At 45.0% G+C, this 26,854-nt stretch overlaps 2 protein-coding genes across 2 annotated transcripts in view; one reads left to right on the forward strand and one right to left on the reverse strand.

The window, feature by feature from the left end:
- T265_15629 (hypothetical protein) overlaps nt 1-20,210 on the forward strand; it is a gene marked incomplete at both ends in the record, with an annotated part of 58,481 nt that extends 38,271 nt beyond the window's left edge. The window contains 10 exons of the mRNA XM_009178813.1: nt 311-438; nt 1,735-1,831; nt 3,537-3,642; nt 4,296-4,412; nt 9,550-9,668; nt 9,777-9,884; nt 11,114-11,379; nt 17,686-17,821; nt 17,909-18,016; nt 19,346-20,210. Of these exons, the coding sequence (XP_009177077.1) occupies nt 311-438; nt 1,735-1,831; nt 3,537-3,642; nt 4,296-4,412; nt 9,550-9,668; nt 9,777-9,884; nt 11,114-11,379; nt 17,686-17,821; nt 17,909-18,016; nt 19,346-19,360 (1,200 nt within the window). The remainder of the gene's footprint in view (nt 1-310; nt 439-1,734; nt 1,832-3,536; nt 3,643-4,295; nt 4,413-9,549; nt 9,669-9,776; nt 9,885-11,113; nt 11,380-17,685; nt 17,822-17,908; nt 18,017-19,345) is intronic.
- T265_11964 (hypothetical protein) overlaps nt 1-26,854 on the reverse strand; it is a gene marked incomplete at both ends in the record, with an annotated part of 65,133 nt that overhangs the window by 3,932 nt on the left and 34,347 nt on the right. Inside the window, one exon of the mRNA XM_009178815.1 lies at nt 10,924-11,040. Within this exon, the coding sequence (XP_009177079.1) occupies nt 10,924-11,040 (117 nt within the window). The remainder of the gene's footprint in view (nt 1-10,923; nt 11,041-26,854) is intronic.

A 26,854-nucleotide genomic window follows, 5' to 3' on the forward strand; every position in this document is an offset into this window, starting at 1 on the left:
GTTGCTACGCTGACTAGGCGGTGCAGACAATCGATGTCCGATGTGTCAGCTTAATGTGACGTGTTTGTGCGTATGAGAAAATAGACAAGCCTCGCGATCCAGTGAGCGACTGTGAGTTGAACAGTCAAGTATGTGGGTGACTGGGTCGCTACAAGCCCCGTACCCGGATGAAACAAATTGCTGCCTGAATTCTCCGCAAACAACTGAGATAATCGACGATCTGATGTTTTACTTTTGTGGTTATCTGATAGCAAGATCTTCAATCTACTACTTTCTAAAACTGACCGTATTTTTACTTCTTTCGATACAGGTGATCAATCTGTTCGTGGCTGTTATCATGGACAATTTCGATTACTTAACTCGAGATTGGTCTATTCTGGGACCCCACCATCTGGATGAGTTTGTCACAAAGTGGGCCGACTATGATCCGGAAGCCAAGTATGTGTAAAGTAGGATTGAACTTGTACGCTACTCGCGATGATCAGTGAACAGGCTTACGCTATTTAGGCACATCTTCTCGTGGATGAGTTTTATGGGGTCGAATTCACCCGTCTGTTGGAATAGAAACTCCCCGTAGCTGAACTATTGGATGTTGAGTGCAATTCTAGTCTACAAACGGTGAAGATAGGTGACGATGCTCCGACATAATCAAGCCGTGAATCCGATAGTGTGTGCAAATCAAGAGCACTTTTCACAAAGTTGACACAGCCAATAAGAGATGATGTGCTAACTCGTGCTCGTGCCTGCTTCAGTTGGCTGTCTTAATACATCGAATGTGTCCATCAAACCACGTTGCAAAGATAGTGTCCAATCTCAGTGACCGTGTTTCGAACATGGACTTAGACGAATACTAGCCGAAAACAAGTCTTCCAGATACCTCCAACTGGTGAAAGTCCCCTGATGGCAACCTTTGAGTTCATAAAGGAGAGACTTCATCGGACTTCAGCTCTGATAATCAAACATGTGGCGTCACCATTGTCACTGGATATTTCATCCTGACGATGTCGGTTCCCACAAAGTCCTCACTCGGAGAGTCGCTCACTTGAAGTTAGCTGAGTGGATAGCAATGCCGAAGTGTAGTCTGTTTGCACTGATGGACAGGTACCTGAACGCGATGATCTCCAACTACTGACACGGAAGTCCTGAGCTCCAATCCTCTCGCATAGCCGTGAGGTGCGCAACGGTGATGGTTCCTAACAAAGATGAAACAGCCGTACAGTGTTTGTTGCTCTGACCAGGCCAGGATTATAAGGAGACTAAATTTTGTTGTATAACAGTGTGGATGCAGTTACCGTTGCCTGTTGAGTAAATACGATACAACCTTTGTGTAATTGTGTACAACCCTGTGTCGAGCATGCAGTGTGGATCGGTACGCCTCTGGAGCAACATAATAATATGAGCTTGCTTGACAGTCACAACATTTTTCGGTTTCATGGAATAAACTGACTTCGTGTATAGAATGAAGCCTTGTTTTGAAGGTTTTATGTGGCGGTTTTTACCTTTGAATTGCTGACCTAAGGAACTTGGCTTACCATCAACGTGCACACTTCCTAAGTGGTTGGTGTATCGTGCGACTGTTCCAATAGGGTGATTCATTTTGAAGTTCATTAGGTTTATATTCCATCTTAGTTACGTGGTTAGAACTACACTATGCATGAACAACGCACCGTTGAATGAAACTGACTGTCATATAGAACGCTGCTATATCCACATTCTCCTATTCCTCTTCTTCAGGGGCCGAGTTCGACACTTGGATGTCGTAACGATGTTGGGAAAAATAAGTCCTCCTCTCGGATTCGGAAGCATGTGCCCACACACGAGAGCTTGTCATGTAAGTCTGAACCACTTGCTTCTAGAGGTGTAGACATCATGTGACCATTTTCCCTCTTGCGTTTAATATGTGTGGTATCAATTCAAACAAGGTTGGACGTATTCTCAGCAGTGTGATACCCTGTATCCCATAGCCCAACGATCGAGCACACACACATACACACACTATAGGACAGTCTCTATCCACCCGAAATCCTTGCCACAGTACATATACACAGTAAGACCTTTCTAATAAGATCCGTAAACGAATGAACCAAAATATCTTTGGAGATGGGACATCCATTATTGGAGACTTTTGTGAATGGTCGGTCGTTAGCTGGTTTAGGCAGTTCAATAGTAAAAGTTCCATCTCCCGTCATGAAGACATCATCGGTGTGTTGTTAGGACAATGAGCGTAACAGTGCATCACTTGTTCCACGCTGAGGAGCGGTACGTGGCGCTAAATCTACGCTACTGATGCGATTTCAGTTTTACGAGGCAGTTACCGATTACTATGAGAATGATGTACCTCAGTTTCGTTGATAACTTTGTCAATTTCTTCTGCAGAATTGTACAGAAAGTGTAGCGTTTTTGGAATAGACACGTGGGGAGATTTTCAGGCTTCCATATTTATGTTATTTTCCTTACGCTCAAGTGTTGCAAGTATTTTTGCGTCCCGCCGAGCTCCACTTTGTGGAGGATCCATGAGTGCATTCTTGCCGGAGCACACTGTGTATCTGGGAGTCGGCGAATCTCGTACTGACAGCACTTGCTTCCATCCCAGTCAGTTTGGACATAATTGGATTCATTTGTAATGCACTACTCATAAGGTTGCTGAGATCCGCCGACAGCCCGCGACCGTTTTCGCCCTTCTTGGGGCTCATCAGGAAGGCGCAGTCCCCGGGTTTCCGTCAACCTTATAATCTACTTGAAACTAAATTGCACGAAATTAGCTAATATACGCTCAGTTGCAAACTAATTTGGTTTTGCGAGAGACTCATCTGGAACCCAGCTGAATCTCTCGTTTGTGATGTTTCCAGTCTCTCGTAAAACCAAACTGTTTTGCAAATGAGTGTATATTCGATAATTGGACTGACTTCCACTTTTCGTCTCTGCTATAACACTACATAGATTCAGTCACGGTTGTCTGATCATCTCCGTTTCAAAATCAGCGGGTTTTTAGTGACAACCCAACGTCCAACTGGTCGCAAGCTGACTGCGGATGTACTCTCTAAGGTTGACTAGCCATCGAGCCACCGACAATTCTGCTCAACATGATAAGCTCGAACTCCATCCACTGAGCCTGGTTGGAACTTTAGGACGTCGGAAGGTGAGGGTTATTGATAGACGTATGTGAGTGTAACGATGACCATTCTTCATGAGTGCACCACAGCAAGTTCCAGCGAGTTCGACCGTTTTAAATTTATACCCGAGGTACCGAAGCACTTACACCCCAGATCAAAACACTAGTGTAGGATTACCAGGCTACACACACAACCGATTTGAGAAACCGTTTCTATCCAGTCTACCGAGTTTTTCACCGAACTTGGGCATATCTCGGGCAACACAGTCGTAGTATCATGTGATGGCTTTCAAGCATGTGAGTGAAAACACTAACCGTCCTTGTTATATAACTGATGTTGTCTGAACACACACTGTAGCTGTACTGTCGATGCACGCTTGACTTGTTCTCGGTTATTTTCCCCTCTTCCTCCACTTCTGTATAGAAATTGGTCCGGATGAATATGCCATTGAACAGTGATGGTACCGTATTTTTCAACGCCACTTTATTCGCATTGGTTCGGAGAAATCTAAAGATCAAAATCCCTGGTGGTACGTCACTCTGCAGATGAGGCGCTTGTATGTCTATGTGTCAATTTGTTCATCTGTCTCCTAGTTGCTTGCATGGGTTTGCTGTCTGGTCAGCTGTTCATCGTGAAATCAAACTAACGATCAACGGTTGTCGGCCATCCACTTTGATCGTTCTGTATTGGCGAAGGGAATCCGGATGCGAAATTCCACTTTTTGATCTTTCAGCCTCTTTTTTCTGGTGATACCGTCGATATGGATCCACTAGGGATTCAATCACTGGACTAACTAGTACTACTGTTAGTTTGGTCTGCTGTTTGTAAAGTGTTGATCTCACCCAACTGAGTACTGATGATGTCTCCTCGTTTGATGACGAAACGTTTACAAGCCAATTGCCAAGCTCGGCGAACAGATCAACAGCCACCTGATCAGCAACCAACTGGTCTGCTGTTTCAACTGGCCCTCAAATTCACGCTCTTCTTGAGGAGCCACACCGTTGCATATCAAATGCTTTCTCCAGGTCAAATCATCCCGGCTTTGTTTGTCTGTTCATAAGCTCAGGTGTGATGCTTCAGTTTGTACATGTTTGGAGAATCATTTGTCCTTAGTGGCCAGATTTCACTTAAACCTACCACCTCCACAATGGTTTTGCATATTATCTACGTATCAAATTCCAGAGGACAAAGAAAAAGACAAATCGTTGGATCAGTTGAATGAAGAACTGCGTCTGGTAATCAAACGGATATGGAAACGAACGAGCCCCAAGTTACTCGACCAGATTATCCCACCAAAAGGTAGTTCATTTTGTACTTGAAATGCGTTTGCTTATAAGTAGTTTATGTTATGACCTTGCGGGCCGAACTGACACTTTCCACAAGCTACACAAATAGTGTTTCTTCAGGCCCGTGGACACAGACCTTCACTAGACCCAACTCTTGCAATCACGTTGTACCAGAAAAACCACCCAGTTTAGCTGTAACGCATGTCACACGCTGACTGTAGGCATGGACGTACAAGAAAACGCCTATGAGAACGGTCATAAGAACCAAGACGAGCGCCACATTGCATCGCACTGACAGGAGTCCGCGGAGATGTTACCAGTCTAATTTCACTCCATCGGTTGACAACACCTGGTGCGTTCTCGTCGTCCAGCTGTCACTTTTCCCTCTGGTGTCAATCGCTGGCACCGTCATGGGACTCAACCGTAACTTCAAAGCCCGAGTGGTGCGCTCAGTTTTCCGACCATCCAATCCGTTTGTCGCATTTTCGCCTGATTGTGTTCACGGGTGCACCTGTGTCTGACACATGCATATGAATAGACGGATACCGCTCTCTCCCCATCTCGTGGAGTGTGACAGACACGTGCAGATCATTGGCTCAATGCCCCTGTCCATCAGGTCCATTAGGTACGACCGCCCACTGGTGCAACTGAATCAAACGATCGGGAGGGGGGGGGAGCGCACGGTGCATCCTATCTTATTAAGTCGGGTGTTGGATAGACAGACAGATCAGTCTCCAGTTAGGCTGTGCTGCGGTGGCGGTGAGCGCGGACGGACAAGCATGAATGGCGTAGCTTTGCCTGTCCCGCTAACCAAACGGTGGTCTTCTTGCGCAGTCCAAGCGCGACCGCGAACTGATGACTTTCCCCATTTCACTGGCAAGAAAGGAAGTCTGCCCTGAAAACATAGTACTTTTTATCAAGTGATTTTTGCGTATTTTTCCACAGCTTTTATATTGTTGAACTGGCTGACACGGATGCACAGTAGTGCAGTACAGGTGCTGTAAAATAAATAAGATAACCAGTCAGCTGTAACACCCTTTCGGTGCCTAGCTGCCATGCCACCAGAAGGAAGAACGAGGGCCGGGATACTGCCAGATTGCTCAAACCTAGACAGGGGAGGTCGAGAGGCAGAGGTCGGGTTCGAACCACAGACCTTCCGGTCAGTAAATTCGCGTTCTAACCACTTGAGCCATCTCGCCATGTCGACCAGTCTTGAATGGATAACGCAATCTCGCTACCAACCACTCAGAATGTAAAAGAAAACACAACTTGGCAGCATACATTTCGCCCATGGGCCCAGGATTTTACGGCACAATCTACAAAAGACCAGTTGGGTGTGAAAGAAAATAATTATACCGGAAACTTGCAGACGACTTCATTGCGGATACCGATTCAACACTTGTTGCGCAAGACAAATGAAAAAAACAGAGCACCAAGAACGTCACAGGCGGGCGACTGTACAAATAGCGGTTTTTATCTGCGTCACATTTCGTCTACGGTGCAGAATGTCTGATTGGTCCAATCCTGGGTGACGTTATCTATTCAGCTTTTAAAATGAACTAGAGACCGAGAAATATACTCATTTGAAAACCAATTTGGTTTTCACGGGAGACCCAAGTGAATCTCTCGTTTATCATATTCTACAACAGGCCGCCTCACGATTCAGTTGGCACGATATTCGAGATATCGCAGTATTTTTTCATAAAGGAAACTACTCAAAGGTTGCTGAAAACTCTTCGATAGCCCACAACCAATTTCGCCCTTCTTGGGGCTCATCAGTCTCCTTTATGAAAATATACTGCGATATCTCGAATATCTGCCAACTGAATCATGATGCGGCCTGTGTGCGCCAGATTCAGTTGTAGAATACCATAAACGAGAGATTCAGTTGAGTCTCTTGTGAAAACCAAATTGATTTGCAAATGAGTGTATTTCTCGAAAACAGTCCAATTTGGGTTCAAGTAGAACATAAGGTTGACGGAAACTCGGGGACTGCGCCTACCCGATGAGCCCCAAGAAGGGCGAAACCGGTCGTGGGCTGTCGAAGAGTTTCAGCAACATTGTGAGTAGTTTCCTCTATGAAAATAATTGACAGTTGTTGGTGGAATTGGCCAACCAGACGTCGACCGAAATTCGGACTAAAGATGATTATCGTAATGTCAGGTAAAGACTTTTTTTAGCCTCTGCGTAAGATTTTGTAGCGTCATCATCTCCTTGATATGGACAGAAAAGAAAACACGAAACTTCAGCTGGTCATTCAATCTCACGTTCAATCTAACGGTAGGGGTTTGCCCTCTTGTCTACTGCTACCGGACAAGCCTTGGTGGCGGTTGACACTGGGCATTCCGAAAAAAACGAAGTCTTGGCGTCGATGGCCGAGATAAGAAGCCTTAAGTAGAAATTTCTAGGTCGTAAGCACGTTTGTCTCTCTCAGAGGGCATAGCTGAACACTGATTAAAGCCAGGGAAACAGACGATTGGTGGGCATTATCCTTTTCGCTGCAGATCACGACTCACAAAATCACGGTATACTCGTTCAGTCCCTGAATTTGAATTTCATTTACTCTGTACAGCATACAGAAAGAACGTTCCTCCATCTGATTCAACGTTCTTGTACTCTAAAGTAGCAGAGGTCGTCTTACTAGCTTTTGAACATTTGTCAACCTTACTTTTACGTGGAGTTTAATATCAGGAGAGTAGACCAATAGCCCGCTGCTGGTGAGTCAGTTGTACCAAGATCGAGTAGCTTACACTGATGAAGTTTCGTCGACTGAGAGCAGGGAGATTGAGGGAATGGCGGTCGAATTTTGGCGAAAACGTTTTATGGAAGTCAATAGGAAAAAAACCACCTCGGGAATGACAGCGATAGTGCGCTAGCTCCAACTAATTTGACACGAGTGGGTCAAGAGAGGTTCAACGAGGATTGGCCAAGCGTGAGGAGTTTGGGAGAATAGGGATCCGAACCCTAAGCATGGCTTGAGTTGGTTTCACTGAATATCTGTACTGACTAACGGTGCAATTGACAAGGTTATGTGAGTCATGCCGCTTACATGCGACCGAAGTTCCAAGGCAAACTCTCCGTCCTGCCAGTGCCGGTTCACGGTCGCGTCCTGGCTACACGCGAAGAACACCGATAATCATCCCGTTCGGTTGCTGAGTTTTGATAGGTTTCATCACTCACACCTGTCCGTGCATTCTCACCGTCAACTCAGCGTTCCGCCTATTGGAGCTCCATCGCCTTGTCTATCCAATCACTTCCTAGTGGTGTGTCGTGCACCCCGGATCATCTGACTCAGTTGCGTCGAGGAGTACTGGGCTCATGATCTTCACTCGCCTGCCACATAAACCCGAGGTGCAAGCGATGTCCGTCGTTTCCCACGCAGTGATACGTGCGTCGGACGCAGGTGCGTACGTGAGCACATTCCGGTGACAACGCGGCGCACGGATTGGATAGTCGGAAAAATTGAGTGGACTTTTCGGCTTGTGGTGTGAACATGGCGGGCCGAGGTAGCAAATGCCGTAGTGTGAAGTTACACGTTCAGTGTTTGTCGCACCCCTGCATACCCATATTTTGGATCGTTTCTTGCCATCCGTGTTGAGCGCATTTTTTTTTACGCCGATTAGGCGTTGATTGGCGTCATCAGCATAGTAACAATGGTTACTTTACGGAGCCATAATGAACGATGATCCACTTTACACTCCACGGCAGTTCAGATAACTTGGAGAACAGCTGTGCTCATTCGAAATTACAAACTAGTTCTTATACTCCAAGTTGCTACAGTAGTTTGAACCTGTGGGTCACGCGGTACAACCCTGGAATTCATATGCCCTTGAGGATTTTGAACGTTTACTGGCCACTATCGTTGTGGCATTTTTATCCTTAGGTTATCAAAATAATACGAAAACAAGTAGGGTCATGGAAAATGTTATTACAGTAGTGTTTCATGGGACAGTTCTCCTGTTTTCGAATCGATTGATTTGTTACCGGTTTCGCAACTGCTGTTGCTTTTGTGACCAGCTACAAGCTATCTTAGTTAATGAGAGTCCGAATAAAAAAACAGATACTCCTTAGAACACCTTTGCCCTAACTAGCTTTTGGCGAGTGCATGTCTTATGATCTGTAGTTGATCAGGAGAGTTATTCACACAGACGATCACCCACTGGTGGCCGAATGAAGTAGTATTCAATTCAAGAGATCTGTGAAATGTGACATGCTCATGACTCCCAACAAGACTGAGATAGCTGTACATCCTTAAGGTGTTCTGCCATCAACAGACCTTCCTTGACCCCAAATTTCGTTCCAAAAACAGACACACCAGCTTGACAGGTCCGAAGGATTACAGATATGTGCATGTTACTTATTTACAGTCCTTTCCTGTTTACCTTGCTTTTTATAGGATTTAGGTTCATCACCCGAATATACGGTGATGGTAGACTTTTTTGAAATGGGAGGTATTTTCGGTGGAATGGCCATAAAAGCATGCGTGGGGTCATTGAAATTCCCGTCCACGTCACTCGCGTTGGGTCAGTCCCGCTGTAGCTCTGGTTGGTCCACACCAAGGGGAAGGTCTAGACTCGGCAGCAGTACATGTCCTTGGCCATGAGTCACTGAAATTCCCGTCCACGTCACTCGCCTTGGGTCAGTCCCGCTGTAACTCTGGTTGGTCCGCACCAAGGGGAAGGTCTAAACTCGGCAGCAGTACATGTCCTTGGCCATGGTGGGATCTGAACTGCGGATATGTGACACGCGATGCGAGCATGTTAACATCACCCCATCAACACACGCTGGATGCTCCTGAATAATCAAGTTTGAACAAGTGAATGTGTTCACCTGTTTGTCGTGCTGTAATTCCAGGGAGGGGGGCTATCTGGCCATGAAATCCAGTTAGGCGAGTGCACATCAGGTGGATCTGCTTGATGGACAGCGTTTAGTACTATCGTCTTCTTTCAGGTTAATTTGACTTTCCACAATGGTCTGTCTAGAAATTGACTTGTCCCGAGCTGAAAGATTACGGATTCCAGTGGACACCAACCAACATCTTCAACTACGGACCGCTAATCTATCCCAGCACTGGTCAGGCTATGATGCTAGGCTTCTAGCGCTTCGAATAATTACAGTACAATTTCTTTTTCCGCCTTTCATTCATTCAGGTAGTGACGTCGTGACGGTCGGCAAATTCTACGCAACCTTCCTCATACAAAACTGGTTCCGGGAATGGCAGAAAAAGAAAATGATACAAAAAGACACTCGTTATATTCCACAAATAATGGTAAGTATTAGACAATGGTTTACAACTGTGGATACTGAATCCCACCTTTTTGGGAGCCATGTGTTGGTCGAAAACAATGTACCTGTCATCGCTTCTTTTCTTTCACAGGCCGGCGATCGCGCTATGCCTCACCAACCCACTATTGTAGGATTCCCGAGACGTTGTTCCTCAGACTTGACAGGTGACGAGATTCAGCGTCGTCGGGGTGCGGACAAGGTAAGTAGGAATGTTTTGCAGAAAGCTACCTGATTTAGATCAAATTTCTCATCGTGAATGCCTGGATGTTGGAAATGGGATCGTTAGGCGATAAATTGTTTTCAGTGATTCATCTTCTGGTCGATACATACATATCATGTGTGGGCGCAAGTGAGCCAGTTACGGTAAAAGAGTTATAGGGACAGGAAGAGCCGCGTGCTAGCCATGTTGTCCTTTTGCGCGCGTACAAAATAGAGGCGAACTGCCACTGCTGACATCCGCGATGATTCTTTATGAATTCGAGTGGGCACAAGTGTAGGTCGTACGGCCCATCACTTGTCCAAGCGGACCAGAGAACACCGCCCAAAGTAGCTCGCCACTGGAACCAAAGTTCTATTTTAGCCTACCTGGTCGATAAGGTGCACGTCGCTGATCAGGACACTGGATCGGGGATCATGTACCGGGTGCCAGAAAACCGATCAGATTACATAATCTCGCATTTTCTGGGACTGTTGCCCTCCGACTCTCCCGAATCTCGTTCACAGTGGAGATTTTTTCAATCCCTTCAGCCGAACTGGCCCAGTGTTCACCTCCTAACTAACAACACACTCCAGACCATATCTCCCACATACCCCTGACTATTAATTGTATCTTGACTACCCCTACGTTTGTCTCACTGTAATTGATCCATGTGTGATCACTACCCGCCAAAAGATAAATCACTCAAAACACGTGTTTGCCTAGCGTTCCGCCTCTCAATGCCTTGGCAGTGTTAACGAATCCAAAAAGTAAGGCTAGTAATTCCCCCTTAAAGCGGTCTAGCACCACCATTTCGAATGATTGCATAATGAAACGAAGCTAGGGCGACTGAGCGATTGCTTCCTGACACGCAAAGCGTTTCCTGACTTTTTTGACCAGCAAGAATCATCTTTCAAAGTGTTTGTAAATCCATACATGGTGCACATTGTTTTCGGAGAGATGGCGATATCTGAAATATTAAAAAGACACTATGAAATGCATCCTAATCGAGACTCTGAACTAGCTTTATTTTGGGTCACACTTGGGCGTCCCCAAATGCAGAAAATTTGAAGTCCTTACTTTTGAGCTGCAAAGGGGATCCCGATCGACCCGTCTCGTTGAATGCCTGTCCATTAACCCGTCGATTTATGTTGTGTATCTGTAAATGTCACAAAACTGTAAACAACAACGCATTTGCTGTCTGATTCAACCCGACTTGTTCCACCCGTTAGCGCGATACTGCCGGTGGTATATTTGGTCGCACCTTGACCGAGTGGACTCGCCGTCGCTCGAGCAAACGTGACCCGGACAAGCAAGATCTTCTGATTGGTGGGGGCTACCGTGTTCCTCTCATGAATGGTCAAGGCTTGGAAATCAATCATGTGAATGGAGGTGGTGGTCGGATGAACAACTTTGGTTTTCCTGCTCAACCTGGCCAGACAGCTCATCCTGCGGTCATGGCATTGTTGGAGAAAGAGAAGGAGGCTGAGGCTGCACGGTGAGTGTTACTGGTTCATCTCTGGTTCCCTCTGCCTCTTGCATGCGAGTAGGGATTACACTGCATTGTCTTCATTGTTTGCATGTTTCTTCATTGAATGACGCAGCTAGTTAAATGATAACATAGTACCCTCACTACGCACTTGTATGTTTATTTGACAATACACTTATTGTTTAAGCACATGGATGAGAAGGAATGGTCATACATTCCCGGACACTTAAGAGGTAATCTTGAAAGAACCACAAAATTCCGTCGGCTGACCGTTATAGTCACACTCATCAGAGTGTTGAAGGGACCGACAATATTGCCGTTTAACATCCAACTGGGTGGCTTGCTCCCTATTACTATTGGTCTCTTGTTCGATACTTGTCTCCACTCGGGTGGCTTTTAGTAGGGAGTGAGTGTGTGATGAACAAATCTGACCCTCGAGTTGTCCTCAAGATGCAGTACCCTAAACATGAGAGCGTCACAGTTTCTAATGTGTTGACGGATGCCATCTTTCGATCTTCATTACATTTGATACTTGTCTCCATTCGGGTGGCTTTTAGTAGGAAGTGAGTGTGTGATGGACAAATCTGACCCTCGAGCTGTCCTCAAGATGCGGTACCCTAAAAATCAGAGCGTCACAGTTTCTAATGTGTTGGCGGATGCCATCTTTCGATCTTCATTACATTCGCATAGGCGCTGAAATGATGACGCAAGCTTCTGGTATTTGAGCTAAGGTTGGAATTCAGTGAGATTCAGCTGCAGCTTAGTTTGACCGGATTTGACGTTGAGACATTTTGTGGAGGCAGTGTGCGCTGAGTCAAGTAGAATGTTTAAAATCCGCATGAATTAGAGGAACTTTTTTTAATACATAACCATTGTTCTGTTTGCATGACCTTGTATCACGCATGCTTATTGGGTTATCAACGTATTCTATGATCCTATTAGCAGTCTGTCTGAACAGGCACGAAAAACACACCAGCGTATATCGATCCGGAGACTCTCTTCAATCCCACCTGATTCGTTGCATTCAGAGAGGTTCAACATGCTGCCTGGTGCAGACAATGGACTCGATTGGCCGAGGTCTTCTTCACACAGAGAAACAATACGGCCACCACCGAGGCAACGCCATACCCGAGTGACTAAGGATGGTATCAGACTAGATCGAGACCGGTCACCCTGGTCGCATGTCCAGGATAGTCGGTTTGCGCATGTACACTCTAGTTCAATGCCAATGTTCACCTCGCATGAACTGCTTCGACTTCTGCGTGTTGGATCCAGGCAAATGTAATGTTTATGATTATGGATACCATTTGTGTCTTTCCATTTGTGTTTCAGCATGTTAACCGGTTCCCATAGGTTGATTTTTTGTGAAGTGTTCACGAATATGTTTATTAGAAACAGCATGAATCAAAACCGTCAATTCTGTTCGGTTTGCTTTCCAATCGGTGACGCCTGAACTGACAGGCGGTTTGGATACCGAGTGATGTGAGCCTGGATAAGGTAGTATTTTAGTTCTGTCTGAGCTACCTTCACGTTTGTTTCATCCCAGTTTTTGTTATGTTCGTGCTTTTGAGCGTACTTTTTCCACGAGTCCAGTGGTGTTGAAACTTTTCAGTCCCCTATGCGTGTGGCCAACACCCCCTTCACTTTACGCATATTCTGTAGCCCAACGGGTCTCCATTCGAACAAAGGCTACCCACCCGAAGAGTAAACAGGTGATCCCCATCAGGCAACGTTTATAGTGAGGCCAAACAGAAGGGAGATAATCTCACGTGCAGAAGCCTGATATCTTGTCTTCAGGGTCTACTGCATACAAAATTGCGAACAGTATGACTGGTTGGCTTGTTGTGATCATATAAGCTGGTTCACACTTTAAATTTTATTATCCTCACACTTATAAAGTTAGGGTTTCTTTAAAAACTTAGAAATAACCATACTGAGAACATTCTCCGTATTTCACGCTGTCGGGAACAACATAAACAAAAGCCTAACTGTCTTATATGTCATGATCGCTTTGAGAAAATCCTTCTGTGATCTGCCTATACATTAAGATAGCTATTCAAACGATACCCTCCACATTAGCTGGAGGATGTTTTGCTAATTTGTTTTCACTGTCTTCCATGCGGTGCCGCGGGTTTCTAACTGCACACCGTCGGTCTGATATACTTACACTGTTCTTGACCAGGCGAGACCACCAAAGGTGGCTTCTCTTCTAGGGGCAAGCTTGATCCTGGCTACTGGACGAGGCTGTTTTGGGCCTTCTAGATGGAGGATTAACTTCAAAAGGATCATTCTTAGTGCAACCACTGTCCGTCACCCTGCCGTAGCTTGACAAATGAGTGCGAGAGAGGCTTTTTATTGTCCCTCCTTCGTCGTTGACTCGATGTTCACGGGTTGTATCGTGACTAGTTTGTTTACAATGGCTTAGAACATTGTTTGTTTCACAAACTAGCTCGCATAAAAAGTGATCGCCAGAAGCATCGTGCTTGAGTGTGCTCCCGGCTACCACTCATAAAGAAGACGGTCCCTCGCAGGCCACGATCAGTGACTTCCTTTGTTACCGTTCCATTTTATTGCAAGTACTGAATGCTGCCGGATTGAAGGGAACCTCTGAGACTGGGAATTCGGACGATTTTTTTCATTGTTGGGTTTATTCGAGATTCTTGGACCGTCATCGTTGCGCATACTCTTGGGTTGGCGATCTGAAACGCTAAGGGGACACCGGTGACACTGTCCGAGGGTTCATCCCGAGTTACGAACTTACTACTGTGATTTAAATTCAGTAGTTAATTCTTAGTAAAAACATTTGCATCGGGCGTATTCTCTACGTCTTACAGGTCGACATCTCAGTGTTGTTTCACTCTGCTCGGTCTTCACTAGTATCCCTGCCTTACCGTTCATCGAGAGAGCAGTGGGCATGGTTGGATCGATGGAAAAATTCTGATTGTTAGTTGGAGAATAGCCATCCTGAATGATTTATGATCGGGAATAGCCAAACGCTGACAACACCTGCTCACTACCTTAGAAGCGCAATACATCAGTGCTGGAAACGAACAAATCAATTTAGGATTTTAGTAATCAAGAAGTGAGTATTTTAGTCTACAGGAGCAGCATAGATATTGTGGAGAAATGATATCCGTTGGCCCTTTCAAGTTCTTTGCCTTTGTCGATTTCACATCTGGTGTTTTCGAGGTCATGTCAATGGGTGTAAAATCCTTTTCATGATTGAAGCATTGTGAACAGGGAAGTTCTGCCTTTAAACCTGGTCGCCCGCTAAGCAAAGAGGATGGGAGTTGAATAACCACTGTGCAGCTGTACATCCTCCGAGTGACCATCCGTTTTTCCCGTCCACCGTTCTAAAGCAATTACTTTGACTAGTCCGCAGCAAGTACAGGACGGATTTATTTTTAGTACCAATCCTACTAGAGCTCAGTAGTAAATCATACCCTTGGTGATGCCGGATTTTGAACACCATGTATCTGATATGCCGAGGACGTCAAAAGACTTTCAGTGTTTGATCATCGATGTATTCGGAGCATTGCCCGAATCTGGTGGGAACACCGGATCAGCAATTCTGAAGTACGTCGAACGGTATTTGGGAGAAATAACTCACCCTCGATAGATGAACTGATCACACTGCACAGGTTGCGCTGACTTGGCCATGTGTCGCGTATGCCAGTCGACCGACTTCCTCGAAGGGCTCTTTCCGCACAACCACGTGAAGAGTGGAAGAGAGTCAGAGGCGGTCAACCAATGACTTGGCAGCGAAGTATGAAAGCCATTACCAGCAAACTCAGCTGCGCTGGTCATTGCCGTCTTCCTGGATGGGGACCCCGAGACGGGCCACATCAATGGCTAGAGACATTGTCAGATATGGCCCAGTCGCGCCCTCAATGGCGCTGGTGCATCCAAGCTATTGCCTTCAATGCATAGCTTCTTTTCCAACCCCCTCACCATTTGACAGCCCACTGACAGTGCTGGATTTATGCACCAATTTATCAGCTTCCGCCTGCAACGCGCAGCTATCCACCCCTCCCCCCAAACCATCGGTGAACGAAACTGCGGCAGCTACAATCACAGTACGACGAGTACGTGGTTATTACAGCTGACAATGATGATGATATGCTCGGATCTATGTCTTTGTCATCCTAGCCAGTGTGAACTTACAACCGCACATCGCCGTAGATTTTAGGCACACTGGGTAGACATGAACAAATCTAATTGTTGCGCGATCAACAGCCATAAATGCACGGTTCGCAACCTCCGGAAGGCCTCAGGCACAGCAGTACAGGATTTAGCATTACCTATGAATGTGTATGACATCCAACAAGATACGAGCCTTGGCCCCTCACCTGTCCGGTATATAGCTCTCCGAGCGAGCTAACTCAGGCCTGTATTAGGAATTGGCAAATGTGTGGTAAGCACTTTTTTGCCTTTGCTGGCAGGCCACGACTATTGGACAGGGGAGCAAAACTCTCATATGTATCTTGTTTACAAAACTGAATATCCATCTTCTCTTTGAACGCGTCTTCCTGAACGTTCCTGCATATTCACTGACTATTGGTCAAATACAAGCAAATGCTACAAAGTGACTCCACAAATTCCGTAATAGATCTCACTTTTCAAGAGACACAAAGCAGATATACGAGAAAACGCTACTCGCATTCCTCATCAGTAGTATCCACCGTTACATTAGTAGCGTCTCCTCCAGAAGTATCGTGTCTCATAATGCAATGTATCACGTCTGTAGATATGTGTGGATAGTTCAGTGCGGTGAGAATAGAAGCAATTGAATGTCATCCAATCAGCAGACACGGTGGATAAAGTTTTATGAACACACTACGAATTGGATAGGTCATCGTTGTCCAGTTTCCACCGTGCCGGAAAGCCGGGCAGTTGCAGGTATCTTAGCGTCACCCGATTGGGGAAAAACACCGGCAAGAGGAGTCTGACTATCCAGTCTAGGACACCTGTTGACGATAACAGCCTAATTCTGTCACCAAAAACAATTTGTGCAACACCCAATTCGGAACTACGGTGCGTATATCTCTTATAGCAAGCGAAAGTACGTGTGAACAGTGTCTTATATGGTAATGCAGTAGCCCCCTTCATGAAGTAACAAGCGTGCCAACTCAGGTACGCGTTTTGATAAAGAAAGCCAACCGCCATTTGACTACTAATATCCACGGCAGCTCACTCCATCCCGTGAGAGTAGTCATAAAATTTGCCCTCCCACCTAAAGGAACACTGTCAGTGGAGCTAACTATCACCTCAACAGAGACCAGGATGCGAAACTCTTGCGCCGGGCTTCTTTGCGTTCTTGCACCAGTCAGGCATCCGGACAGTGGAATGAATGAACAATTGTTTTAATAAATTCATTGAAGATTTCATCTGCGTGATTCATACACGTTTCTTCCACTCTGTAAAGACCACATCTCGGAGTATTCCACCTATATTTTAAAAATGGTTTTCACTGAATATTGATCCATGACTTGGTAATCATCATTCACGCCCTCAGAGAGAACCAATAAACAATCAAATCACACAATGCGAATAGTCACGAAAAGTATGGCCCGGCTAATTCAACAGCCCAGCGAACTCATATATGGGAGGAGGCATAAAACTATCAACGGCTTTTTACGACATGTATGTGAATTAGTCATGCAATCAAGACTGGCCACCAGCTGAAAAGCTTGAGATAAACATTCTTCGTCCTTAGTGGCACTTCTGACAAGTTCATTCGCTTTTACCAACACAACTTATCAGGCTAGTTGTGTCGTTTCTCAGGCAATCGTTTTACCATTCAACGTACAAAAGGCGTTTGAAATTCATAAAGCGAGTCTTCGAGGTACTTGTCAGATTATCACTAACGAGCATGACATGAAAGTCTACGGTTTAGGTTGCTGTCTAGTTACGTGGCCGCTGAGTTCACTGGTAGCTACATAATGAATGCAGCATTATTAATTTTTAGTATTTTTGGCTGCCTGATATCGTTTGAGGACCCAGTGCGACTGTCCTGACGTCCTTGATAGCCATCGTTCTCTTTTAGAGGGTGTGGCGAAGTGTGACAGTGCCCTCAATCATCCGTAACCCAAGCACAGATTGTTAGCCTCCCCTCTGAATGCTTTGTGTTTCACAACCGATACAAGAGTGAAGATGCTACATCTGTGTGTCAATTTTTCTTTGACGGAAAGGCTTAAAAGTCCTTCTATTGCTCATTATTTCTACTCAGTTATTTTGAATTTGAACCGTCCTCGGAGGCTTTTGTACGACATTAACAGTTTTGATCACCTCTTTCTCACTGTGCCCGACAAACAGCAGTAAAAATCAATTGTCAGTACCACAGCCGAGCCCACAGCCGGACACAGGATCTCAATCCAGTATTCTACGTGAAACCGCCAGTAATGTCCTTGGATTCCTTCGCAAAGGGAGCTTCCGTTCAGGTGGTGGACAAGTAAGTGTGACCGAGCATTTCCATATTGTCGTCCTCCTTAAATCTGCGCAATCACCAAACGATTTCAACCTTCTGTTGTTTTTATAGTTTGAACATCGGAGAATAAGCCCGCCCAATACCGAGGAGGATTTGGACATGGCGCGCCGCATGTTTGCCGCGGCGCGTAGAGAGTCAGCAAGACCAAACAGTAGTCAGGTGAGCCAAACCGCAGTTGGTTGTCTACGTGGCTTGCCATCATTTCTTCGTTTTCCAAACTGCTTACACTCAGGCTGTGATAAATACAATCACAATCGGGTGTCACAGTCGATGCGATAGAGTTATTGTCGTTACACGAGTGCAACCTTTGGATCATCTGTGGTTCGATGGGGTGGGGGGTTTGAAACGGTAAGAGCACTTACCTTAATACTATGAGACGGTATAGAATACGCGGGTCACTTATGCAAGAAAGACTTGATCCGGCCGGTAATCCAATGGTCACTTTCCGAAATTGCTCGTGGCGAATGTGAATAGCCGCATAATTTTGTAACCGAATTTCTCTCGGGAACAGTTTTATCGCTTGTCGTAGATAGAGTTATTCAATTTGATTTCCTACTATCCTGTGTTGGGATCTGCAGCAGCATGAAAAACAGGAGCGAATTAACTAGGAAGCAAACGTGTTCGTATTCCTATCCGTATGATCACGTGTCATCCGTCGGATCATATCGGTTGTTTTAGGTATTTCGGCAGGATCCAAAAGACCAACCCGTATTCGAGGCACTCCTCCTTTCCGTAGAACTGCATTTTTCAGGAAGTTACACTCCGAACACGCTCTCGCCGTTTTCCGTTTCCTTGTAAGAAACGTATGGTTATCAGGTTAGGTGGCTTCTGAAGAAAGCGTGAGTGGAAAGCATGCCGTGTCGAGCATCGCTTTTCAGCACCATTTAGTTGTCACATTCTGAGCTCAAACAGCTTTTCTTGGTTTTTATCTGAACTCCACCGGATTGTGGATATCACCATTGGAGAACTAAGCGATGTCTTCCCGAGGCATATCTTTTTTGATAACTGGAACACTGCAACGTCTCCTGTTTTCTACATCTGTGGTACTTCGGGAAGACCAGAAAGGTGGATGTGAGGGGATAAGAAACCAATGTGCATGGTAGAGTTTCTGACTAACGTTTTCTAAATCCTTATTCCTAGTGTGGGAAAACGGAAAAACAGTGCTGAGAAATCAGTGTTCCAGTCTTAATTTGATTAATCCATGTGGTCTGGAGCGAGCACGATAGGGAAAATTTCATAACGAATGGTCAGAAGTTCAGTGCAATTTGATCACAGAATGGAATGTTCATTGCTCTATTGGTGCCGCTGTGGGCCCACCGCAACGAAACAATCTTTTTTCGCTTTCTCTGTAGATGATCCATTATGTCCCATGATTGACAAAAACAAAATAAATTTGAGGCTATCATCAATAAGTTCTGTGCTCTATTAATGTCCGATCACTTTCGGTCGTTGAACCCTTTAAAATCAAATTTGTTCCTCATTTTCCAGTTCGGCTATATGTGATCTGGATCTCCAGTCATCCAACCTGGCAGAATCAATAAAAGCAGCTGACTACTAGAGCCAAACTACATCGCTCCGATTGCCGCTTCCAAATCGCCCAAAAGGTGAACTGGGTTCACCCAAAAATTCCACGATTTTTGCCACTTACTCATACACAACCCAAAGAAAATCTCTTGCCCCATTACTTTTTCTGCCGTGTCCACACTTATACGCATTTATCCACGAATCCCATCCCACTCTGCCTCCAGACAAACTGTCTTTCATCCCCGTGGACTTGTACACTAGGCCTTCATTATTCGCTCCCTGTGCTCTGCAGTTCTTCCCGCGAGCTCTCCAGTAAGCTCAGCTTCAGTAAACGCCGTCCAAATACCGCAGTTTTGCACCAGTTGTGTTAAATCTACTCACAGTGAAAACATTGAAAAAACCCCGCTGCTCACTCCGAAAACGCTCTTTGTAGTCAACTTCACAACAATATTACCAGGCTAATAAACTAGGATATACATGAGTACTTTCGGGTCTCCGAAAACACCACCAGCTGTTTGAACGACTTTGTTTTAATGTGATGCACACAGGCCGAAGACAAGTGGGCAGTTCAGACACTGCAGCTGTATTTGTGTTTATATATGTACCAAAATGCGCCATTGTACGAGAATCTCCTACTCTTTCGATCTCTTTCCCACACCCCTCCCCGGATATCTCCGCGCATAAGCACCGTAGAGCTCATTTGAACTTTGTCAGTCATCCCTACTACCCTGTACTCGGCTGACACTACGCACTATTTTCTCATTTTGCTCTTCCACTGTGAATTTTCTTTCGTTCCTCATTCCCAGTCCTAGTTTGCATCAGAAAGCGCATTAGAATTCTACATACATCCTTTATTACGAGTTTGGATCGTTGTCAGTGTGTAGCAGGATGGGGGATCGCCATGCGTGCGTTTTCGATTGTCCAGGAAACTATGTTGGTAAGCCATGGTTAGTGTTTGGGCGGGCCCCGGATGAGTACGGAACGGTTGCAGAACCTATTGGGGACGCGTACAATTTACTACAGTGCGGGCTGTATCGCTGTACGGCTGCGAGACTTAGTAACTTCGGATGGAGGATATGAAATATCATCAGGTCTTTGACCACCGATGCCTTACAGCTATAGCTGGAATTGGTTGGAACCAGCAAATCCGGAATGTGGAGATACATTTTTGAGTAAGCAGACAATACTTCAGTGCCTAACACAGTAAACTAAGGCAGCCGTTTTATGCGTGCAGAGTTACACCCCGCCCAAAAATGTGTTCTGTTTCGTGGTGGGAAGATAGAGGTGGATAGAACAAAGGCATTTATGCGTACAGAGTTACACCCCGCCCAAAAACGTGTTCTGTTTCGTGGTGGGAACATAGAGGTGGATAGAATATGATATGATAGGAGTGAATGAAAAATGTTGCGAAAGGTTGGGTTGGTTTAGTCTCTGTTCGCCTTTTTGAATGGGACTCCCCTCACTGTGTTTGGTCGAGGATACGGCTAACCGGTGTCAGTGGCGTTCATGCTGTCAGCTTCTATCCAGATTGTCTGACTGAGTGGTGGAGGTGTAGGCACCTCGTAGGTTGTAGACTGGCCTTAGTTCTCCCATTCCACCCAATTTTCCTTGCGTTTTGAGGCTTTGTTCAAATGATCTGACATGCTTATATGACAATGCGTCACCAATGTTCTCTGGTGCTATTGCAAATGATGATGGTGGAAAAGCTAGTCACTCCTTGATGCATTCTGTTGAGTAACAAGTCTATTTCACAGTGCTTTAAAGCATTTTGCAGGCGTTATTTCGAAAACCCCCCGCCCATGAGTTGTGCTTGGTACCGTTTTAGAAGTTAAATGGGGTTTGCCAGGCCATCAGCTAAGAAGTCCATTGGAATAGTCGCACATGTTCTTTTCAGTAATGGAGAGTTTTGAGAGATTCCTCACTTAACCACAGATGGTATGATGAGACGTGACAACTAAGAGCAAGTCACTGATGGTTTGTTGAATTCGGTTGAGTCTCCATTTAACAGCACTTCAGTTTTCAGACGAGCTTCTATCAGGCCTAAATAACGGCTGTTCAGAATTTCTGTCAACCTGTGAGTTGTATCATATGAAGGAAAGCATCTCTGAATGTGGAATATCTTTCCATCTGAAACGTGAGACGGCCTTCATAAAGCGCATTCGGTTGAAGAACAGTGCAATGAGAGTTCTAGCTGAATTTCAGTTGACAGAACACTGTGGCAGTACACTTAACTTATCGCCGACGGGGTCTCTTGAAATGGGTTGCGTGTCTCTCTGAACACTTGAATGTGTTCTACACTCAGGGGTGCCTAAAACGTTTATATACCGTGAATTATAGTGCTTGCTTACGAAGCTTTCTTGTCATATTTAGATTAAACGCTTATGCTGAAGTGAAGTGTCCGGAAGTAACTCTATGTTCCTCCACATCTTACTATCTAGGTACACCGTCTGTGTCTCCTCTACAAAGCATGTAGTACCTATATGTTGCCTCACTGGCGCAATATGTTTTGTATACGTCTTTAAGGAAGGCAACCAATTCTTGTATATCCAACTTCTAGGAGGCTATCGGTAAGAGGCGCTTGCTTATTTGTACTTTGCCTCCTTCTAACTTCCTCAGAAAATCTCGTTAGAATTAACGGTAGGAAATTTCCGATTTCCTCGAACCCTCCGGGTGTCCTTTCATCAATCTAGCTCAGAGTCTTGCGCTGTCAACTTGGTGGTGTGTACTTTTCCACCAGGGGATACCGTAGGATTATCACGGCTAAACTACACGAAAGTTCCTGATAGCTTGAAAAGAGGGACAACATGTAGCTCAATCGTCACAACAGATCTAAAGCACCATGAAGTTGCTCTTCCAATAAATATTACCGAGATTACGTACAAGTGACGGTTAGAAACGGCCGGAAGTTTCACTCGTCCTCTGTAGGCTCTGGATCGCTGCAAGATTCCAAATATCCTCCTTTTGATTCCACAGTAAGAACGCCCTAATAGCAATTGTTCTAATCGAGTCATCGGCCTTGTCCAGACTGACACTCCCTGGTAGTTAAGATGATCCCGCCGGTTTAGCTGACTGGTCACTAACATGGTTCTCCTTTTGAAGGTCTTATATTGTCCAGTTATTTCAACTGGTCTTTTGTCTACTGACCATTGCCACCTACTGTCAGACCATTCGAAATACAATGCCACTAAATTACTGAGATGTCACTTTGGTCCAAAGCCGTCCTTGTGTGAATATTTTCGGTTCATAAACAAAGTTGAATCCCTATTTTTTCTTTGTCTCCTAAGAGTTCGGAAAAATGTTATTTCAGCATTTATCCACCTACGCTGATGAAGATGCCTCTGTATTTGACTTCTGCCTCCCAAGAAGAAAAATATTTTGTTCACTCTGATAAACCTTCCCTAGTCAAGAAGAAAAATATTTTGTTCACTCTGATAAACCTTCCCTAGTGTTTCTTTTAATTTCACATAACAACTTATAATCTGTCCGAAAAGTTCATTTGTCGAAAAACTGCTTGCGCTTCATCCTCAAAAAGAAATTTCAATGTTTAACATAAATTGTGACCATCGGAAATGGACGTTGAGAATGGAGCCAGTTTTAGGCCGGACGAGTTGGCTGATGAAAGTGCTACGCTTTACACTACTCACTCTTAGGCAGTAGCAACAAATAACTGTAAATTCCGTGGTAGCCAGCTTTATGAAACCACAGGGCGCAGTGTTGTGGCTGCTTTTGGTTGGAATTCTGATATATTAGCAACTAAAACCACGGTATTACGGTTTAACTGGGAACCGATTACTGGGTTGTTAACTGCATAGGAAATTAGATTATTACAACGTCCCCTAGTTATTGGAATGATACCGAATTGAATCAATCAGGCTCCTTTTATTGAGCAGCAGCGAACTTCCATCTGTCGTATATCAACTTCTGACCAAATAACTGTTTCCGGTTTAGCGTGGGAGTTCCAGCAGCAATTGAGAAATCGTTTTCTGCTGTAGTTTTTGAGTTTGCTCTGATTAATTTTCTGTCTAATAAATTGTCTGACAACGGCAAAGGATCTGTTCGTGGGAACCAGCTAATAGTCTGATGGGATTGGCCGGATAACGAAGAACTTTAGAATATAATGGATTTTACGCGAACTGTGATGACGCGACGGAAATTTCTGGGCAAAGTAGCGATGTTCGCGGCCAGTTTATGATTGTTCTGGTTTTCAACGCGTAAAGTTTCAAGCACGACGTTCATTGCTTAGCTTAGAAGTTTTTTAAATATCCCAATCACAGATATTTCGGACTCATAAGCCTCAACTCAACAGCAAAGTCAACAGTTCCAGTAAATCAAAACTTCCGTGTCGATTAAAGCACTGTTAAATTTTCATTGGAGTGTGAAGACTTTTGAACATTTTCGCTGCGCGATTACGACCAAATTCAGCAACATTTTAAAAACTGGGACGACAAAGTTGAAGTACCGGATGTATACTGCACGATCACCGGGGAGGTGATGAAAGGGATCAAAAGTCCGTTGCCGGAATTTTGACACATGCAATAAACGTATTCTACAGCGGTAGTGTTGCAAAAAGTGAGAGCCGCCTCAATAGCCGCCAAATGAATTTAATCATTCGGAGGACTGATCTGCAAAACATCAGGTAAGTGTACAAAGAAGCAAAGTTAGTTAGTCCATGTTGTAGAGGACTTAAACTCTGAGTTTTGATTCGGTTGTGCTGTGTGTCAGTAGACTCATGGGAACATCGAAGGTAACGAGATTGTCTGACGAGTTACTGCCTGAATGTGATTACTCCTTGAAAGTGTATACTGCTGGTATCATCAGCTGAAGAGCTGATAACAGTCAGGGGATTAAGTGAGAAGTGCTCTAGATGAACAAATTTTGCTGTAGATTCATACCCGGCGGCCAACTTCTGCACATATACGGAAAGGACAGGCTTGTCAGCGACCACTTGTTGTACTGATGTTGTGGACTAGGAGTCAGAAATCTCTAGCTGTCTGTGGAAGAAGCCTGATAAGATAGCAAAAACCAAAACGTGTTGCGCAGAAAAAAATGGTTCAAGTTGTTCGACACTGCAGATGTGGTTGGCAATGAAAAGAAACCATTCACAAGACCATCCTGACGCTCAGCTGAAATATCTCAGGGAAATTCCTGGAAGCATTTTCCATGTGGATCGGTATGAATATAGCATTGGAAACTCCAGTGGAAGGATGGCACCCGTCAGTGGTCCAACATCCTTTACAATTTTCGCTGGTCGCAGGTCAGTTCCTTCAAAACATCCCGTAAATCGCGATGGTGTGCTCCACTGACTGACCAGAAGGAGTTTCAGTTAATCCGGAAGTAGTGAAGAAGCGATGCAAAATATTGTTACTCCCGTAATTCTGCCACATACTCTATGTGTTTGAGTCACAGAAAGTGAAGTCGGAAACTTGACCTTCGCTCAGGTTGTCTTATCAGTCAACACGGGTGTCTCGAACGGTTCGAACAAGGCACAACAGTAATATTTAGTTAGTAATATAGTAATATCTTTTGAGTCACAGAAAGTGAAGTCGGAAACTTGACCTTCGCTCAGGTTGTCTTATCAGTCAACACGGGTGTCTCGAACGGTTCGAACAAGGCACAACAGTAATATTTATTTAGTAATATAGTAATATCTATAATAATAATACTTATAATAATAGTAATATCTAGTTAATCATTGGATTCCTTAGGTTCGAACCAATCAGAATCGCTCTCACTACTCTTTGCAAATTACGATTCATACATGCAGAAGCAAATTACAAAATTAATATTCACATTTGTTCACACTTGTTCTTTCTTGAAACTCGAACAAAAGGCTTATACCAGTTTGGCTCACTCATAACGCTGACCGTCCAGGATTTCAAACTGATATCTTTCAGTCATAAGATTTTATGCGTACGTGGTTGCAGGATTTTGAAAGCTTACATTCACATTATTCTCGTTTGAATAGTTCCTTTCCTCTCCTGCAAGGCATTCTGGCGGGTCCGCACGGTAACACTAAGAAATCCATGATTTGGTCGAAAAAGGCGTGTCCTATATTCGACTTATGCATACCAATTTGGTTTTGACGGCAGACTCACCTGAAATCCAGCTAAATCTCTTGTTATCAGGTCCGTAAGCAACTGGATGTACTTTACTAGGCCGCTCACCTGATGAACCCCAAGAAGGGCGAGACAGGCCATGGACTGTCGAAGAGTCTTCAGCAACCTTAGAAGTAACCTTCCTATTGTTTGAAGGGCTTTGCAAAATGCTGACTCGGTCCGGTAGAGGCGTCTCAATGCTTGTCAGGAAGCCTATGAAACCTGGTCTGAATGAAGCAACTGTGCTGCAAGCCCATGGCTTGGCTCAGTATTCAAACTTCTGGAAGTAAACCAAGTAAGTTTGGTCCTGTATGTCACAACTGCCATACTGGTCCTCGGCTTTCTGTTCCATCCGCTTTATAAAAAGTATATTCAGACAAAAAGTATATTCTGACAAATCAAAGCGCGCCGTCTGGTTTCTAACCGGTCAGCCATACATCAGTCCAGTCGGCATGAGCTTCGGTTACCCCAAACGACTATCTCCGGAAACCTGGTCAAACTGTGGGTGCTTCTTTGAGAAAAAAACATGGCTGCTGCCGCAAGAAGTTACGTGACCTGGTCGTAAGTCAACTGCTTTGACATTTGCGTAGACGCCATTCTGCAGTAGGACAAGAACCCAGGAGTCAGACGAAGTTAATGGGAATTTTCCCAACCGCTGATGTGTTAAAATTGTGTCTGACTTCCTTCGCCTTGTTAAATGGGTGTCGATATCTCGAAAGCGTTCGATTCGGTTTCGCATGACACAATCGTCAGATCTGCCAAGGCGTTTGGAGCTCCGTCACCTCTAGTTCGATACATCGCACAGTCCTATGAGAATGCTGTAGCAGTTTTCCCCAGTTCCGAGGTTCACTGCCACAGAGGTGTGAGGCAAGGAGATCCACTCTCCCCATTATTATTCATTATGGCAATGGATGAGGTTCTTGGATTGTCGATGCCGCAACTGGGATACCAGTTCCACGACACCTTAGTAGATGGTTTTGCTTTCGCTGACGACTGGGTCGTGTGTGCAGAAAGTCAAGCACGCCTTAAAGAGAAGCTTGAAGCTGCTGCGGTCGAGTTGGGAAGAGCTGGCATGAAAATAAACGCCCGAAAGACTAAAGTGATGGTTATTTGTGGGGACAGGAAACATCGGACAACAGCAGTCTCAGTCGAACCATTTCGCTTTGCCGAGGAACTAATCACTCCTCTGGGTCCGACAGACACTGTAACATATTTGGGCATTCCCTTCACCTCCAAGGGGAAAGGGGTCTTCAACCACCGACAGCACCTGCTCAAACTGCTCGAAGAAGTGACGCGTGCCCCGTTGAAGCCGCATCAAAGAATGGATATCACGAGGAACTACCTGATACCAAGGCTGACATATTCGATCGTGCTCGGC

The sequence above is a fragment of the Opisthorchis viverrini genome (assembly GCF_000715545.1).
Source record: "Opisthorchis viverrini unplaced genomic scaffold opera_v5_671, whole genome shotgun sequence".
Classification (NCBI taxonomy): Eukaryota; Metazoa; Platyhelminthes; class Trematoda; order Opisthorchiida; family Opisthorchiidae; genus Opisthorchis; species Opisthorchis viverrini.